The sequence below is a fragment of the Triturus cristatus genome, chromosome 3_2 (genome assembly GCF_964204655.1).
Source record: "Triturus cristatus chromosome 3_2, aTriCri1.1, whole genome shotgun sequence".
NCBI lineage: Eukaryota > Metazoa > Chordata > Amphibia > Caudata > Salamandridae > Triturus > Triturus cristatus.
The window spans coordinates 956,941,022-956,960,034 of NC_140584.1; the positions used below are offsets into that span (position 1 = coordinate 956,941,022).

A 19,013-nucleotide genomic window follows, 5' to 3' on the forward strand; every position below is an offset into this window, starting at 1 on the left:
ACTTTCGCAGGGGCCAACAAAGAATTCAAACAAGGTGACTGCAATTCCCTCACGAATCTCCAAAGCTCAAAAAACACCAATAGGAAACTAGGGTTCAAATTCAAATATTGATTTTTTTGGTTGGCATAAGAAAATGGTCCTGTTGTCAAAGTTGCCAATTTCGAGTTAATGGGCTGACTGGTGTTAAGTCATGGAATGAGGAGAGGCGAGTGCATACAGTTCAAGGTGAGAACAGTTATAGCTCCAAATGGTCTCCAAAATCAATGTTCCTGGATTTAAGACTGCTAGTAATAGACCTGTACCCTTAGTGCGCAAAGCAGTTACCCAGGAATATTGAATTTTAGGGACCTAGAACCCATAAAAGGCTATTGACGATCGCTATTTCAGAAGAACAGAGAGGAGAACCCACGGGACCCTTTGGTTCATACCAATAACTGGGGAAACAGCCGTTTTGGCTACATCAACTTTAAACTGCAATAACTTCAGAGCATAGATAAATAGTTCAAATCTTTCCATCAACGAGGGCAATCAATAGTCAATGGGATTCACCGGAAGATGTATTGTGAGAAGGGAATCCTCAATGCACCATTTGGGCTGCAGTGGAAAGGTGATATTAGCTCCCATAAAGTCAAGAAGTTCAAACGTAAATGAAGACTCAACAGGTGCAGTCCTTCAGTCACTCAGTCGTTCAACAATACAGTCACAGATGCTTTTCAGAGCAGGACATCCGGGCTGCACAGAACTTGAGGCTACAGGTTAGCCTCTTCCACTCTATCCCCGTTAAGGAGACACTACACACCCTAGATACCTTCCCTTTATGGACTTTATCGGAAGTTGCTGCTCTCCTAAAAAGTACCAAATCTGGCTCGCCTCTAGACCCTATGCCTGCCAAAATTGCAGCTACTTTGTCAGCTTCGCTCGCCAGTCCTATTTGTGCTATCCTTAATAAGTCACTGGAGGATGGTGTCCTTGCGGCTGAGTGGAAGGCAGCCCAGGTCATTCCTATCAAGAAAAACGTGAAGCTGTCACCAGAGGACTTTACCAACTACAGACCCATTTCTTTACTCCCCCTCCACAGTAAACTCCTCGAAAAACATATCAACAAACATCTTTCCATGTTTATTGAATCTTCCCACTGCTTAGATGAATCACAATCCGGTTTCCGCCCAAAACATAGTACGGAGACTACATTAGTGGAGGTCATAGACAACATCAGAATGGCAGCAGATAAGGGTCAGGCAGTGATATTGGTCCTGCTTGACCTGTCTGCTGCCTTCGACACCATATCTCATCAGGTCCTCATCACCAGACTTGAGGAGATGGGTGTAAGAGGTAAAGCGTTAAGTTGGCTGACTGATTTTCTGACCAACAGGACGCAAACTGTCAATCTTGGTCCCTATCGCTCGTCAACCACCGGTATCAGCAAGGGGGTTCCCTCAGGGCTCTTGCTTGAGCCCTACATTGTTTAACATCTATGTAGCCCCCTTGGCAGGATACCTTAGACGGCTTGGGTTTGACCCCATATCCTATGCCGATGATACACAACTTTTGATGTCTTTCGACAAAGCAAATCCACTTACCCTGGACTTATTTTCTGAGGGCATGAAAGGAGTTGCGCATTGGATGAGGGAAAAATTTTTACAACTAAATTCTGATAAATCAGAAATCATGCTGTTTGGAGAGGCAAAACTAAGATGGTCCCCTAGCTGGTGGCCAGAGGAATTGGGCTCTGCCCCGTCCCCTAAAGATGTTGTAAAGGACTTGGGTGTGCGCCTGGACAATGATCTTACTCTTGAAGAACATGTTAACAGTACTGCCAACACCTGCTTCCACACTCTCCGCATGTTGCGTAGGGTTTGCCCCTTTCTTCCTATAACCACCCGTAAATCCTTGGTCCAATCATTGATTATCAGCAGATTGGACTACTGCAATGCTTTGCTAATTGCAGCTAAAGAAAAATCTTTATACAAACTGCAGGTGGTCCAGAATACCGCAGCCCGATTAGTAAACAACGCACTTCCCAGGACCCCGTCAGCCCCTCTGCTTCACGACCTTCATTGGCTCCCCATAAAAAAGAGAGTCAGATTCAAAATCTGTTGCATGGTTTTTAAATCCCTGCACAACTTGGGTCCTGGCTATTTTGCTCGGAAACTTGTTAGATATACTCCTACAAGACTACTGAGATCCAGCCAACTTGCATACCTGCAAACCCCTCGCATCAAATTTGCCCGGATGGGAGGTAAGGCGTTCTATCTGGCACCCCGTTATTGGAATCTCCTCCCATTACATCTTCATCAATGTACCAACCTAGGGGTCTTCAGGAAATTACTGAAAACACATCTTTTCTAATCGCACTTTCCTCAGTGGTCAATCAGCAGTCTAAAGCGCAGAGATACCCCGTATGGGGTGATTCTGGCGCTATATAAAACCCGTAAATAAAATAAGTCAACCTCAATGCAAGCTTCAATTAGATAAGCCTGTTTCTTGCTCTCAGTAGGAGGGAGCTTCTAATGCAGAGAGCAGTGCAGCTCAAATCGTTCAACAGGCCCACGAACAGGGCTGTTCTGACTCCTAGACCTGATCCTAGCCTCAAGGAGAGCAAAACAGTGAAGAAAGACTCATGCTGCAGAACGTCTTCTTAAGTCCAGACAAATATGTTGTTCTAGTCCTGAAAGCCCAATACGTATGGATGGGTAAGGGAGAGACCGAGGGAAAGAAAGAGTGAAAGATAAGAGGCCGTGTAGATTTCATGAGGAGGGGTCTCTCCAATCATAAGACAGTTTTCTGTGTACAACATAAATTAATGGCAACATATTGTCAGTGAGGTCAGAGGACACAGAGCAATTATACCAAATTTGGGTAAAATAGCTATGAAAAAGAAAAAGCTGTCCAAGCAGCAAAACCTCTAACAGTTCGTTTGACAGGATACAACTCTGGATTCCCTAAACCAGAACAGACACATTCATGGATTTAATGAGAAAAGCTTCAAGCAGGTTTTCGCAGACACAAGGATTCTTGGATGGGATATTCCATCTGTTACAATCCTCAGATCATCAGAGAGGATAACTCTGTCTCATCACATGAACTACCAAGAGTGTAAAACAAATCAAACATGCAACACCTGCCATACCTCACCAACATACACACTGGGAGAAATAAAGGCACCCAAATATGGTTGGCTGGGTGGATTTTGAAGATGGCCTCGATGGTGGAGGATCGATGGACTCTAGTCTCTGGAGCAGAAGGTAAAAGCTATATGCCCCTTTTTAGAATCTCTGCTGCACCAAACATCAGCTTCTCCGTAGCCCGGTATGTAACTGCCGCCCTCTAAAGGACAGTTTGGTTGTGCCACGAGATTAGCAAAGCCTTGTGATCTGCTGAAGGGGGTGGGTGGGAGCCTGGACAACACAAAGGCATATAAAGAATCTCCAAGGGGTTATTGATATTGAATTCACTTTTGGAAAGGAACGATCAGACAGCAAGTCAAATAATGCAATGCATGCTAAAAATATGTTTTTCTTTCGTGAGTGGAAGTGATAAGAAGATTGAATGTATAATCCCTATTCACTGCTTTACAGAACTGATACTACAGGATGTTTAACTGAGATTGAGATTGTACAAAGACTTGGTGACACACACTAAACCACTCAACAAGGAATTAACATTTTAAATTTCCACCTCACTCAGCTCCAAACACCCACAGTGGAAAACTAATTCAAATTATAATCCAAGTCTGCAATATGAAGCTGCAATAGGAAAAATGTGTACTTCTACAGCAGTAGATTGTTTTGATAAGGTTGATAGTCTACTATGAAAGTGCCAGTGACACTGCATTTTATTCATTTAATTAGTCTTTTGATGAAAGAAACCTAAATCATTAATGCGATATTCTTTCACCTACTAAACATACAAACATTACATTCTATGCATGCCGATTTCAGTGCCTTGGACTATAGCTAACAGCAGTAAAAGTGATGTGAAAAAAAGTTATTTGCAAAGCATATAGGTCTGACCTTCGGGTCTATTGGTTTTGCCAACGCCTTTTGGTAATGCATCGGCAAGATGCTGTGCAGAATGGCCAAAAGTAAATAAATAAATAAATGATGACAAAATGGAGCGACTTTGATCCATAATTTTGCAGGTGCATGTACACATCATCATGCATGCTTTTGAGGAGGCGCAGGTCCTTTTTTTATTTACCAATCCAAGACGAATGGGTGAATACAAAAAAGAAATGTTAAATTGTAGATGTGCAGAAGTGCTTTAGGGCAAAGGGGATGGCAGCGGTTTAGTCGCTAGACCTCTAAAATACATTTTTAAGAACTGAGCAGGTGGGGTAGCACCTGCGATTGGGCATGGTGGGGGCAACATGGAGCGGGTGCGAAGGAGGGAGAAGCAGAAACAAGGGAGAATTAACAGAGTGATGGAGGAGAAGCATGCGAGGGATAAAGCAACACTTATAACTGGAAAGTTTGACAAGGAGAAATAGCAAACATGACAGGGCTTGCAGCACACGAGGGAGACAACAGCTCGGGCAGGTATTTGGGTGTGCAGAAGGAAAGAGGGAGAGAGCTGGAATACTCTTACACTATCATGTAGTGGTAGGCCAAAAAGAAAAAAGTAGTTTTTTAAAAGTAAGCAATGGGAAGATGGAATCCAGCCAATCAGAGATGGTAAAGAAAATGTGCTCTAGGATAGGAAAAACAAAATACCGACAAGCTGGGACAGGGAAAGCCATCAAATAAGAAGCAAGCAATTCAGCGCACGAATAAAATCAGCCAATGCTAATCGGTGGGCAGACTGTAAGCTCTTGATGAGCCCACAATAGGTCCCTTGCAACCAGGGAGCTGCACTGTCAGTCTCAACCGAAGAAGATACAAACCTACATACTAAATGAATTCCACCTTAGTACTGGCACACTGATAGTGAAGCTCTAATTTTGTCCTGTCAGGAAAAGGCAGTAAGCATAAAGCAAGACCATACACTAGCAGGAAGCTCAGAAATAAAACATCATACCTGGCTTTTTTGGATGTGCCACAGGAGTAGGATGCATTTTTGCATCTCTGGAGAATCCATCCAGGTTACCTTTAATGGCTTCTAGTGCATCATCTCTACTTTTCTCGCCAGTCTGAAACAGAGATTAAAATTTTTTGAAAAACAATTTTAACCCACAGGTCTTGAAAAGCCAAGTATGTTCTCAAGTGGTCGCACTTTGTTATTGTAGAAAAGTGCCCTTTTTGACATGGTTACCCCCCCCCCCCCCCCACACACACTTTTTGCCTGGTATCTGATGCAACTTTGACTGAAAGTGTGCTGGGATCATGCTGAAGAGGTCACCAGTATTCTCTCTCTAAACTGAATCTTTTATTTCACAATTGGTACCACTTTAAGCTCCATGTCGGTCCCTGGTAAATGGTACCCCTGGCACCTAGGGCATTTGGCCTAAAGAGGGTCCCCAAGGGCCGAAGCATGAATTGTGCCACCCTAAGGGACCCCACGCCAAGCTCATGCAAACTGCCATTGCAGCCTGTATGTCTTGATACAGAGAAAAATGAATAGTCGACATCGCACATATCCCCGTATACCCTGCCTGCAAAACACTACATGTGGTATAGGCAAGTCACCCCTAAAGCAGGCCTTACAGCCCTAAGGCAGGGTGCAGCATACTTCATGTGTGGGCATGTCTAATTAGTAAGATTAGGATGTCTGTCCCACGTAAGCTAGCATCATCCCTAAGGTGGACTAGCTGATATAAACACCACCATCATTTCAGATTCCTCCATCTTGTTTTGGATGGAATTAACCTTCTAGGGTCAGGGTTATGCCCACTTCCCACAAGAAGTCGTCATATAGAGGATGTAGACACCCTAAATATAGTTAGCCTATTGGCTACTACCCGTCACTCTCCTTAAGACCATTAAATTGAGTATTTAGGTGGCACCCAAGAACTCCGATTCGATAGATCAAGGGAAGAAGGAAAAAAAGAGTCACTGCCTGACGATAACAGCAGAAAAGCAGCAGACTTTTTGGGGCGAATCCCTCTCTGCTGACAACTCCCGATAGTCGTGACAGAGTGACTCTTCCTGCGAGCTGGAAACCTACCACAGCCTTGGGTAGCCTGCCTGTACTTCGAAAAACACCTACAGTCTCCCTTGGCGTACAGGAGCTACTCCCCTGCAATACCCAGGCACCGACAAGCACAGTACAGTCCACTGCCTTGCAGCTCACCAGCCCAAAAGACGCCACAGACGACCAATAAGAGGTACCCATGTTCTAGAGGGTCAGATCTGTCTCCCCACCACATGTGAAGACACCAGGACCCACCAGAGCCGTGCAGCACCAATCCCCAGGGTACTGGACGCCCAGCACCAAGCCCCAACAATGACAGTCCAGATTCTCACTGCACCACAACCAAGCAGCCGATGGACGTCAGCATCACAGAGACTCATTTCCATGAGTGGCCCAGCGATCCTGATTTTGCCCCTCCCTAACTGCGAGGATCAACTTTGTGCATCAGGCCCAGCCGACCTAACCACTCTGCACCCGAGCGCCCGTCCTGGGGACCAAAGATCCGGCCGTTCCCCCTTGCTCCAAGGCCCCTTGCAACCCAAGCTGCCGTTTGGGAGCTCTTGTACTTGTTCCCAAGTCCCCCTTGGGAGCCGGTTCTCCTTCTCCATAGCACTAAGCTACCAACCTCACCAGCACCCTGCTCCTGGCGAAACCAGAGCAGTTCCAGATGAACTGCTGGCAGTACTTTGGACATTGGCCCACTATTCTCCGAAACCCAGAAGGTGAATCCCTCTGCTAATAATTTTGGCGCAGTTTGATGAATCTTCATTTCACTTTCCACCACAAGAAGTTCATGCACTTCAGCTCCTTCCTGGAAGGTTTGAATGATCCATTAAGAGGCGGCAGAGAAAAAAGTGGGGTAGCAAAACTCAATTTTCCTATGCATTTTTCCACAGGACAATTGAACAGCTGGACAGGAATTACACCAAATTGGACAGAAAATTAGATCTTGGTCCACAAAGTGTGGTTTTTGTTATTTGGTGTAAATACATTCAGAAATTAAGCTTCAAAACGTAGTAAATCGGAATGGTTTGTATCATGGGACTCAAACAAGAGTCCCGCAACTTCAAATAATAGAGGGATCCGATTGGCCAAGGGGAATTTGTTTTCCCCAGTCAATGGCATCTCTCCCGCAGGAACAAAAACGCTATTATGAATTCCCGCAGGAGCTTGCGCTGTGATTGGCTGGCCGCAACTTAAAGAGAATTGTTGTGGTTGCCATTTCTAGACATGGGGGCTGCTGTCCTGAGAGAGGAGTGACTTGTTTAACTTTTCAGTTTCTCAATATCATAAGGGTACTATAAAACCAGAAACAACATCTAATCTTCAAAATGAAGAGGTCCAGCAATATGAAGAAATACTGAGATTTAAGATTTGTTCTAATGAACCAGAGACCCTCAACTGACTCTTTGAAGGCTGCAGAGTAAACTCCAATAAATAGTTTTATCATCTACTCTATTAAATATTAGCTCATACTTATCAAAGGGCTCTCTAATGGACTGCCTACCGGAGGCTCTCTGAAGAACTAAATAGTCCCAGCCAGGCAAGTTACAGGTTTTTAAAATTAATCTACTCCTCTGGACGTTATGAATCGTTCAATACCTGCTGGTCAGGTGAAGAGAAGTACTGTTAAAGCTCAACAAGGAAGAATAATTTTCTTTGATAGGTGAAAAAGTTAAGAGTAGCAGTGAAGAAACCAATGTTTTCTAAATAGAAAGACATGACAGCAGTTCATGCCTTCCTAACAGAGGTCTTTGCAGCCCAACTTCAAGACATGGTTAATGGAGTAAGATCGAAACGTGTAAGCAATGGTGTTTGGTAGAGCCCCACTTTGGGATGTTTGTTGGAAAAGCACATTATCACAACAACCTATGCTTACACAGCACTCAGGTGACAAAGATGATGCTAGAAGCACAAAATAAGATCAGAAAGACAGAAATAGTGACCACCATACCCATCACCATTCACTCCTCATCTTTGGCAATCTGAATTTTCACTAAAGTAGGGTGCATTAGCTATGGATCATCGAAATCTTGAGGCTGCTTGAATTAGGGACTTGTTTTTGAAAACCAAACCAGTAGTCGAACAAGAAAGGTTTCCGTGCACACAGTAGACATCAGGTTATGGGTACTACAGTTACTAAAGGAAAGAGACCACAAAAGCATCAGGCAGAGTTTGGGAAAGGAAGATTACTTAATATCATTGCAATACAAGATTCCCGACATGGGTGCAAATGTAGAAATATAAAGACGCCTGGACCAGAGAACGAAATGTAAAGAAAGCCAACAGAGCCCGGAAACAAAGTATCTGGAGTACAGATTAAGTGGAAACCCTAGGAAATGTTTCCATTCTACAAGTTAAGTCAGAATTAAAAAAATATATATAGACTCCAAAAGATCTTTCCTATGCTGGAGGGAGTGTGGATATGAGGGTATTTTATCCTACCCGTTAGGCATCGAAAACACTATTGGCAAGATGTCCTGAAAGAAACTAGAGCAATCATTGGAAAGATGCAAGCTCTCATTCAATGCACTCCCTTAAGGGAAAGAAGTAAGACAAACCCATTGCTGGCAATTATGCAGGTACTACAGGAAAAGCTGGGCAGCCACCCAGGTGCCTCTGCAAAGTGAACAGTACAGTAGGTTGTGGTGATGTAAAGAAAAAACTGATACATGTTGAGGTAATATCCCTTGGGGCCTTCACTGGTCCATCGATACCTGCTTGGAGACGGGGCTGGTCCCATTGAGCGTGGAACTTGGGCTGCGGATCTGTCGGGGCCACTGCTGCAGGACTTGACCTGGCCACCTTCCTTTGGAGTGTTCCCCTCGCTGCAATGCTGCCGGGGGTGGAACGGAGCATCCGGGTCTGAATATCGACGATCGGGGTGTACGGCTTCCCTCCCCCCTCCTTTTTGGGACTGCTGTCCGGCCTCCTGCCCAGGCGGTGACTGGGCCACGTCTTTGTCGGTGATGGGCAGAACTCGCGCCTCCGGACTGCCAACCCAGACAAAGATGGACCAGTTTACCACGTCGGGCCGTGATCCCGGGGGAGGGGCACCTGCCGCGCCGGCCCTCGCGGGGGCGAACTCTCTGCGATCCTTCTGGCGATAGGCACGTCACAAGCTTCAGTCGAGAACAAGGTGAAGGTGGAGATGGCCCTCATTTGCAAGGACCTGCGCAACGCTACGGAACGCATTAAGGAGGCTGAATCCCGTATCTCATCGGCTGAAGTTGACATTGGCCAGCTTAAGTCCCAGGTGGCCCGCCTCCAGGGCCACGCGGATACATTCGTGGAAAGCTGGGTGCACTCATGGATGCCCCGCGAGTCCCTCTCGCCCTGGTTCGGTGTGGAGCGCGCTCATCGCTCCTTGGCCCCCAGGCCACCCCTCCAGGGCACCCGCCCGCCCTATTATTCTGAGGATCCTCAACTTCCGGGACAGAGATGCCATTCTCAGGGCGGCCATGGCACAGGGCCCACTGTTGTTCCAAAACTACAGGATTATGGTCTTCCTGGACTACACCAGGGAGGTGCAGGCCCAGCGTCAGACATATGCGGACGTCAAACAAAAGCTACGCACCTTGGGCCTGCGCTACGGGCTACTATTCCCGGCACGGCTCAGGGTTGTCTTCCAGGACAAGACATTCTTTTTCGAAGATCCGCAGGCGGCATGGACCTGGCTCACGGAGGAGCGGCGCCCCTTGAGTCGACCGGCCCCCTCCCAGGAGAGGAGTGTCCTTGCGCAGACCCGCCCGGGACGCGGCCCGGAGACGCCGTACCGGGTCCCGCAGGAGGAGTGGCCGCCGGGGGGGGGGGGCCTCCCGATCACCGGGGGTGCCGGTCCAACGCTCTCCATCTCGTGCATCCACTCAGAGGTCAGCTTCTCCAGGCCCGACTACCTCCAGGATTGATTTGAGCCCGCTCCCAGATCTCTCCGTGGCCCTGCGCCCAGCCATATCAGACTCTGACCTGTCCAGGAGCCCAGTGCTCCGAGGCAGCGGGGACGATTAGGGCCTTGAGCTCTGGCTGGTAATGGGGATCGCTATTCAGCCTCTTACAGGGCTCCTGTACCCGTGACTGCTATGTTGCCTCTGTACTGGGAACAATTTACCCTTGATATACTCCTGTTATGTAATCTGCTTCCTACTTCAGTGTTGGGTTCCACTGGAGTTGCCCTGTTGCTGGAATGTTCTCAGAATGATTGCAGCTGATGTTTCTCTATCCGACTCTATGGAGGGGGTCCATCTCCGCTTTGTCCATGTTCAGCTAACCGTTTTAGCTTAGCAGTTAGACTCCTTGGTGGGTTGTTGTTGAGTGTTTCCTTCTAGGGCGACAGATGCTTCCTCTACAGAAGTGTAGGGTGGTGGGTGTTGGGGGGCAAGGGAGGGAGGGGGGTAGACCGTTGTCTCCCGCTTGTTAGTTGTTTTCCGCCGCCTACGGGCCGCAGTTTTTTGTTTTTCCTGGCAGAGATCAAGGCACCTTCATGAATGATGAAGACCTGGGCCTTACTGAATTGCACCACTTTCACCCACTGACCCCGATTATGGTCTGCTGCTTCCCCTGGCATCCGGGTCAACCAGCCCTTGCGGTCCTCGCCTTACATACTTTCCGCTCCGATGGTATCCACCCTAAATAGACCCCTCCATGTTTTGTCATGGAATGTCAACGGCCTCCTGGATCGCATAAAGCGCACTGCTGTCCTTCGTAGCGCTCAGCGTCAGGCGACTGATATCCTGTTCCTCCAAGAGAAGCACCTTCTGGATTCCCACCGCAATTTTCTTGCCCGGTATGGGTTTGATAGGGTCTGGCACTCTGGTTTCACACGGGGGTCCCAGGGGGTGGCCATCCTACCGGAGGGGTCTTCCTTTTACCCTGGCGCAGGCTGAGATCGACGCTCACGGCCGGTATGTGGCCCTGATGGGTAAAGTCGAGGGACAACCCTTGAACCTTCTTAGTGTATATGTACCTCCCGTCGCCATGGCCCCTGTCCTTTGCCGTCTCACACTAGTCGTTTCCTCAAGGTCTGACGGTCATTGGAGGTGACTTCAACGCTGTTCTGCAGCCCACCTGTGATGCGTTGGGTGCTCCTTCAGCGCCGCGCACTGCCTCTGCTAGGCGGTTGTCTGATTGGTCGTCCGCCCTGGGTCTCTGTGATGCTTGGAGGGTGTGGAACCCCCGTCGTGTACAGTACACTCACACTTCGGTGGCCCACCACACCCACTCCCGGATCGATTTATTTTTGTTACCAGCCACCGACTGTCAATTGATGGCCGGGACTACTATCCTTCCCCGAGGCATTTCAGATCACTCCCCCGTCTCCCTCCGTCTCAGGAACTCTGATTTTTTTTTTTTTTTTGAAAAAACCTTTATTGTTCACAGTGTCATCATCCTATAGCGTACATTCACCATCCAAAGTGTCGAGTCAATTAGACAATAGGTATATGCGTCCAGACAGTATGACACAGCCATTCAGCCGGCAACCCAGGGGTCCGGCGGCGTTATACACGTTGGCATTATTACAGTCATTAGGTGTGTATTTTGATTAATCGGCAGGTCTATGTTGTTTTTTTTAATGTTTTGTTGTGGTGTTCCTTATTCGTAGTGTCAGCAACAAAGATGGCGCTATATACCAGCCCGCACCGCGGTCGCCACCCAGGCCCCTATCTAGAGTTGTGCAGGTCATCGCGGTTAACCTCAAGCGGAAGGGCCTCTGGTCAGCTCAGCGTTAGAGTCATGCTCGCAATGCGGGCCGGAGCGCGACAACAGTGTTTCGGTATAGCTCACTGAGACATAGAAGCTAACGCTTAAGTCCGGCGGATCCAATCTGCAGCTTCGCAATTTGAGTCCATGTGTGGGCTACTCGGCGCGCATCCGACTCCCCAGCGCAACGCCCTTAGAGCCGCTGTTTGTCGGGGTATGTCCAGTATTCAACACAATGTGCCCCTGGCAAGGCCTTTCTGCACGTTCTGGACTTACCCATCCCTGGTAGGGTACGCATGTCATCGCTGCTCCGCTGCCAGTGAACAGGGTACGCTAATTAGGGTAGCGCTTCGGGGGCGCCGGACGGCGCACCCATCGTCTGCTATCTGTGATTAGGTAGAAATCCGGTCAGGGAACGTGACCAATTTGAGGAAATATGAATTTTATGATCAATTGTGTCCCCTATCTTAGACCCCAACGGCTCCATGTACATGCTACAAGTACATGTATGTTCCCTCCACTTCAAGCTATGAAGACGCAAATACATATGCGTCCAACGTTAACATGTCCTCTTCCAGATCCACCATGAATGGGTCGGATATTCCGTTCCTAAGTATGCCTTGCCACCGTCTTTATATGGTGTACCTTTCACGTTTTTCAGCTCTGGCAAGTTAGGCCCTGAATTCTGCCATCGAGCTTTTCCTGCTTTCTGCCTCTGAATGCTCCAGCCTGGATCTGTATCTGTACCCATGACCTTTGTCTTACTTCCTGCGCGGCTAACGGTGCCTGGCCCGGCCTGTTGCCTGCCAAGACTGTATTCAGCCTTCAAGTTATCAGCTCCGCTCCTCGAGAAATGCATTCCTGTCTAGTAGTTTAGGTAAACATCCTTCCAGCTACAGAGCAAAGGGCCCGGCCTTACTGTCTCCGTGCAAGTAACTCATAGCCCCTGTTACCATGGTAGGCCCATGCCCCCTCACATCTCATGTAGACACGTAGACGCTTATACACGCACTAGAAGTCAGTATAGGATAGCCTCTGCCTGAGAGACCTTCCCTTCCAGATAATACAGTTCCTTAAACACAAGATATTAGATACGATTTGGGATTAGGTTGTTCTGACATCCCAGACTTCTGTCTCCTCATGTAGGGCTAAAATGTCAAGTCCCCTTCACCCTCCAGTTACACGTCAATCACACGTCATGCTGCCGTGCGCGCACCTCTGCCATGTATTTCTGCTGACTTTGCAGGATTCTCTTATGGATCCACCCACCTGTGACATCCTCAGAATGACGTTTCTAGTACACGCCCTTATGCACGCCTATTGTAACGCCTTTTTTCATTACGTATGTGTATTCTTATCTCTCTTCTCAGCTGTTACGCCTTCTGCATATGTCTTACTGTAATGCATTGACTATATATATGACAACCGGTCAATAAAGTATTGCTCTATCCCTTCCCGAACCTTCGTGGTGACGGAATCCGATTGCCTGGTTCGAACCAATTCCTTTGTAAGGAATAAATCCCATTTTAAAACCTCAAATACCACGGATTCTGCCTCTTATTTTTACTGAGTTATTCTTATTGAATTTTACCGCATAAATTAAGTCTAGGTAATTAAAATTTACCACATAATTGGCGCCCGAATAGGGACACCTCTCACACCCCACGCGCCGGAGGTGCATTGCAGACCCGGTCTCCTGCCACAGCCGGACGGACAACTACGCGTACCCGCAGGATTTCCTGTATCTCCCTCAGGCCAACGGGGGTGACTGAGGCTGCGATCAACACCCAGACGAGGCGGTGAGGAGTGCGGAGGATCCCGACCAGAGCCTAGCTGAGAGAGCAAGATCCGAGGTATACAGAGGCCCACCAGATTCCGAAGTTCCGAAGTAACTAAGTCGAATCCAGTCCAGTTTGGTCTAGTCCAGTCCAGACTTACCGAGGCCTTCTGTTCCGTTCCGTGCTTCCCGGTGAGTACCGTTGCTGGGGACGCATCTAGACGTGCGCATTGGTTTGTGCCGGTCAAGACGGGTTTGGGTACACAGACCTGGTCTGCACTGTTTCAGCAGTGTATCTGTGCTGTTTAGCAGTACATCTAGTATTATGTAGTTAACTAGTTTTATTCTAATTATTATTGTTCGTTCTAAAATGTTTTAATATGTTTTAAATGTCGTGGTATGAGTGATTGTTCGATCTTCATTACTGTGTTTATTGTATTAATTGTGTTCAAGTCCGAGTAAGAATCAGGTAGCAAGGTTAAGATGCCGTTATTCTCAAAATTAAGACAGATAAGAACTAGAAAAGGGATACTCGAGGAAGCCGTTCCCGTTCCACCTAGGGACACTCCAGGGTACTTTATGTACCATAAACATGGCCTAGACGCCGTATTATATCTCGATTTGTGGGTAGACTACACCAAGGATTTAGCAGAGAATCAGAGATGGCCCGTTGCTGGGACATGGGATGCAGATTGCATCATGAGAGTAGAAGAAGCATTATGGAAAAAGAAAGCCAGACAGTCACAGAAAGATGCCATTGAATTATGGCGTAAAGAATCGCATAGACGCACAGAGAAAGCGCTCAGAAAAGAAGAGAAAAGTAGGGAGGATTCAGACAAAGCCCGAGAAAATGTATTAATTGAGGAAGGTATCCGAGCAAAAGCCGAACAAGTAGACAGACAACGAAACACTCTTATGAATGGTATGTATCCTCTTCTGGCCGAGGGTTTACCTAAGGCCACCCTGGAAGTACCGAAAGATCTGCCACCTCCATTGCTTCCGACTAAATTGCACCCCAAGACCGCAAAGGACATTTTCCTTTCTTCCTATTTAGACGATGTAGCCCCCGAATAGGTTAATGCTCCGTCGCCACGCACACCACCAGCTAATGACGCTCGACCCCGAGAAAATCTGTCCCCACTCCCGCAGCAACATACTCCTTCGTCCGTTTCAAACCTTCCGCCCGTTCCTTCACTTCTCCCTGCATCTATTCTTCCTACCTTACACCCAACGAATCCTTTTGGACCTAGCACCTCAGGAGGTGCGACAGGAAGTTTTCATACGCCGCCATCAGTGCGTCGATTGACTTATAGGGATCTAGCACACCAACGTACACCGCAAACAGCGAATTATGACATATTTAAAGAGCCTCTTACAGATTGCAGATATGATCCAGTACCAGGTAAAGACGACAGAATGATGCTATCATCAGTACGTCTACGACGAGTTGCGAACTATTTAATGATATTACCAGGAATGATTGATCATCTAGACAGAATATACCACTTTGTCCAAACAGGGCAAGGTCCTGAAAGTATTGGCGAGGCCATGGCATACCAGAAAGTGGACACGCAAAAACTGTTGTTACGCTTCTTCATAAACTGCCTGATAAGACACAGAGATAGGCCAGGTGTAGACCCGGAAGAAATGAAAGCACTTAACAAATGGGGTCAGAATATAGCAGACGGAAAACATGATAAACAGAATAGTATAGAAAGTATGTACCGAAGGATCCGAAAAACAGTAGAACAAATATGTGAAAGAGAACAGCCTGAAAGAGAAACCGATGCAGATAAAACTGAGTCCTCGGGGGAGGAGGAACAACTAGAAATGACAACAGGACAATTACAATTACCAGTTAGAGAAATGATAGCTTATGTAGGTAAAGGAAGATCCTTTAATAATTCAATACGTCCAATACGTCCAAAAAGTAAGAGAATTTTTCAAGCAGCTATGTCAAACCCAAAGACCCCTGAACATTTATTTCAGGCTACTGAAAAAATACTTCAAGAACGAATGGGGTACCATGTACTCGATTCTATGGATGAACAAGAATTAGCCAGGTCAGCAGTACAATGGGCTGACAGTTCTGATAAATATAGTGATGACGCGCTAGTACATACGTTTTTGAATCTTTCACCAGACGAACAGCGTTTAGCTGGTGTATACATGATACAACACCTCCTTATATTGTACAAAGGCCAACACTCCGATCCTGGTCCCCTACCTGATATACTGATAGAACTACTCATGAATAAATGGAGAGGTCTAGGTACCGATCTAATTAAAGAAATTCTAGAATATCGACACAGATATAGTGCCTTTGTGTCCAGAGCACGATCCAGCTCCCTCCATGGGAAGAAAAATGTATTACATAGACAGACAGAATCCCTTACGCGAAGTGCACCCAGTTAGAAATGATGATAATACTTTTAGACGCGTGTTTGTGTACACGCCTATAACTAAAATAGAACTATTGGAAATGAAAAAATTAGTGCCCAGTCATGACAGAGATCCAGCAGGTTTCCACCGTGAAATAAAAGACATGTTACTCATGGGTGATTATACCTATCCTGACATTATGAAAATATTGAAAGTATTATTGCCTGCCGGTATTTACGAGAAACTAAAAGAAAAAGAATGGGAGGTGGGAGAACAAAAGATTGATTGGACAGCATTAGAAAACGAAGAAAATGCCCGAACTGCAGGCCTAGGGCTTGGGGACAAAACTAAAGCGTTACCAGGATTATTAGTACAAGTGTTGCCACGTTTATTAACTACGAAAAAGGAAGACTGGGGAGAAATCTCAGCTTGCAAACAGAAACCCGATGAAGACACTAGTGATTTTTATTCCCGATTTGAAAAATGTTTTGGTATTAATAGTGGTCTGAAAGCAAGTAGCGATTCATATCCACATCTTTTTGTAACAAAATTAGTCGAGAATTCCTTGCCTCAGGTTAAGAACAGAGTATTGAAAGTAGAGAGCTCTTGGCAAGCTAATACCCCGTCACAAATGTTACAAATGTTACAGTACCACCAGAATAGAATTAGAGAAGAACAAGAACACGAACAAAGACGTATGAAAGACACGAAAATGAAAATGCTCGTCGCTCAGTCAGTTCCAGCTGACAGTCATAAAAAGGGTGCGACACAGTCCAGTAATTCAGCGGTTCCTGTTAAAGGGACATGTAACTATTGTAAACAGCCAGGTCATTATATAAACGATTGTGCAGTTCTGAAACATAATATCTCTACGGGTAAAACCAAGGAGAGACCGCGTCCACCTAGACAGGATCAGATCCAACCACAAGTACCACAGAATGTACAGCCTATGCCAGCTTCACAACAGACCGTAGCGGTACCACAGCCTATTGCCGCAACACAAAACACGACACAACAGATGTACCAGTATGCACAAAATGACTATCCCGATTATCAACGATACACATGAAACAGCCTAGAGAGGGAGGTTGGCTTACCCCTTATTGAGGTTCCTGTAGATCAAGAGGGTCCTTATGTACATAGTTAAGTATTAGGGAAGGACAGAAAGTTTTTAATTGATACAGGGGCAAGCAGAACAACTATAAGTCACGACGAAGTTCCAGGGGCACCCCTCTCAGGCTCACAGAATGTTTCCCTTGGATTTTCAGGAAAACCTATTGTTAATGAAGTATCACAACCTCTTCCTCTTGCAGTTGGTCCATTGACACGGACTACAGATCTATTGCTTACAAAATCATGCCCAGAAAACTTGTTAGGTATAAAGACACTGAAAGCTCTAGGAGCTGTAATATGTTGTTCCCCGGAAGGGGTACGACTATTTTTGCGTGACTTTAAAGGTCACTATGTATTTAGAGACATGGATCACCGGTTACAGAATGTCCCTGCACATTTATGGGCACAAGGCCCCACTGATGTAGGATGTATGCACATTACACCATATCAAGTCACACTCAAAGCAGGAGTGGTATTACCACGAATTCGACAATACAAGTTACCTCCAGATGCTGTAGTGGCTTTGCTGCAAATCATTGACGAGCTCATTGTACAAGGAGTGGTTGTGGAAACCGACTCCAATGTATGTAATTCTCCTATAATTCCGGTTCTTAAACGAACGGACCCAAATGCACCTCCCGTTTATCGATTAATTATTGATCTGCGCGAATTGAATAAATGCATTGTACCACAGTACCCCGTGGTTCCAGATATCTCTTCATTATTGACAGCTATTGATTCAGAAGCGACGTTCTTTACTGCGATTGACCTCAAGAACGCCTTCTTTAGCGTCCCAATTGATCCGGAAAGCCAATATTTGTTCGGATTTAGTTTAAATGGACGAAGCTTCAAATTTGCACGCGCACCTCAAGGATTCACAGAAAGCCCCAGCATCTACAGCCAAGCACTGAAAAGACAACTTGACAGTATCCACATGCCTGTTAACACTGCCCTGCTTCAGTATGTCGATGATCTGCTGATCACCGCCCGAAGCGAGCCCGAATGTGAAAAAGCATCACTGACGGTTTTACATTTCCTGGCCGACAAGGGGCACAAGGTGTCCCCTTCGAAGCTGCAATTCTGTGTTCAGCAAGTTGTGTACCTTGGGCACTTGCTGTCCAAGGGGGGGGGAAGACAGCTCACACCTGACCGCATCCAGCTAATTATAAACATGCCACCACCCAAGACACAAAAGGAGGTGCGGGCCTTTATAGGTCTCACTTCGTACTGTAGACAATGGATTCCCCAATATGCATTTCTAGTAAAGCCACTCATTCAGTTGACAACCCAGGAGGCAGCGACTTCGACTGTCCTCCCTTGGACTCAGGCACATACACAAGCTTTTGAAAACTTAAAGAAAGCCTTATGTCAAGCACCTGTTTTAGCGACACCATGTTACAATAAGCCTTTTACACTTTTCGTTACAGAACGCGAAGGTACTGCCTTGTCAGTACTCACTCAGGAACAAGCAGGTTCACATAAACCGTGTGCTTACTTTTCTAGCACATTAGATCCAGTAGCCCAGGCTCTGCCTACGTGCCTGAAATCAGTCGCAGCAACAGCTTTAGCGATCAGACAAAGCGATTCCATAGTATTAGGACATCAATTGACAGTGCAAGTTCCACACTCCGTGGAAGTTTTTAAACAGAACTCAGACTCAGCACTTGACTATAGCACGACTGACAGGTTACGAATTAACATTGTTCCAGCCACACATAGAAATCAGACGCTGTAGTACATTAAATCCTGCCACACTTTTGCCATTAAGTGGAACAGACCCATTGGCACATGATTGCATTGAAGTCATTACTATTACGACGAAACCCAGACAAGACTTACGCAGTCACGACAGACACCGAAGTTATTGAAACAAATTGTATTGACACATTGTCAGCTCAAGCAGCAGAGCTCATCGCTCTGACACAAGCCTGTATTCAAGCCAGAAATAAAAGAGTCAACATATACACAGATTCAC

General features: G+C 46.5%; 1 protein-coding gene across 10 annotated transcripts in view; it reads right to left on the bottom strand.

Annotated features, from left to right (window-relative positions):
* Positions 1-19,013, bottom strand: part of SYNRG (synergin gamma) — a 501,862-nt gene that overhangs the window by 383,371 nt on the left and 99,478 nt on the right. For all 10 annotated transcript variants that reach the window (XM_085649490.1, XM_085649489.1, XM_085649487.1 and 7 more), the window contains one exon: positions 5,017-5,128. In XM_085649490.1, the coding sequence (XP_085505616.1) occupies positions 5,017-5,128 (112 nt within the window). The remainder of the gene's footprint in view (positions 1-5,016; positions 5,129-19,013) is intronic.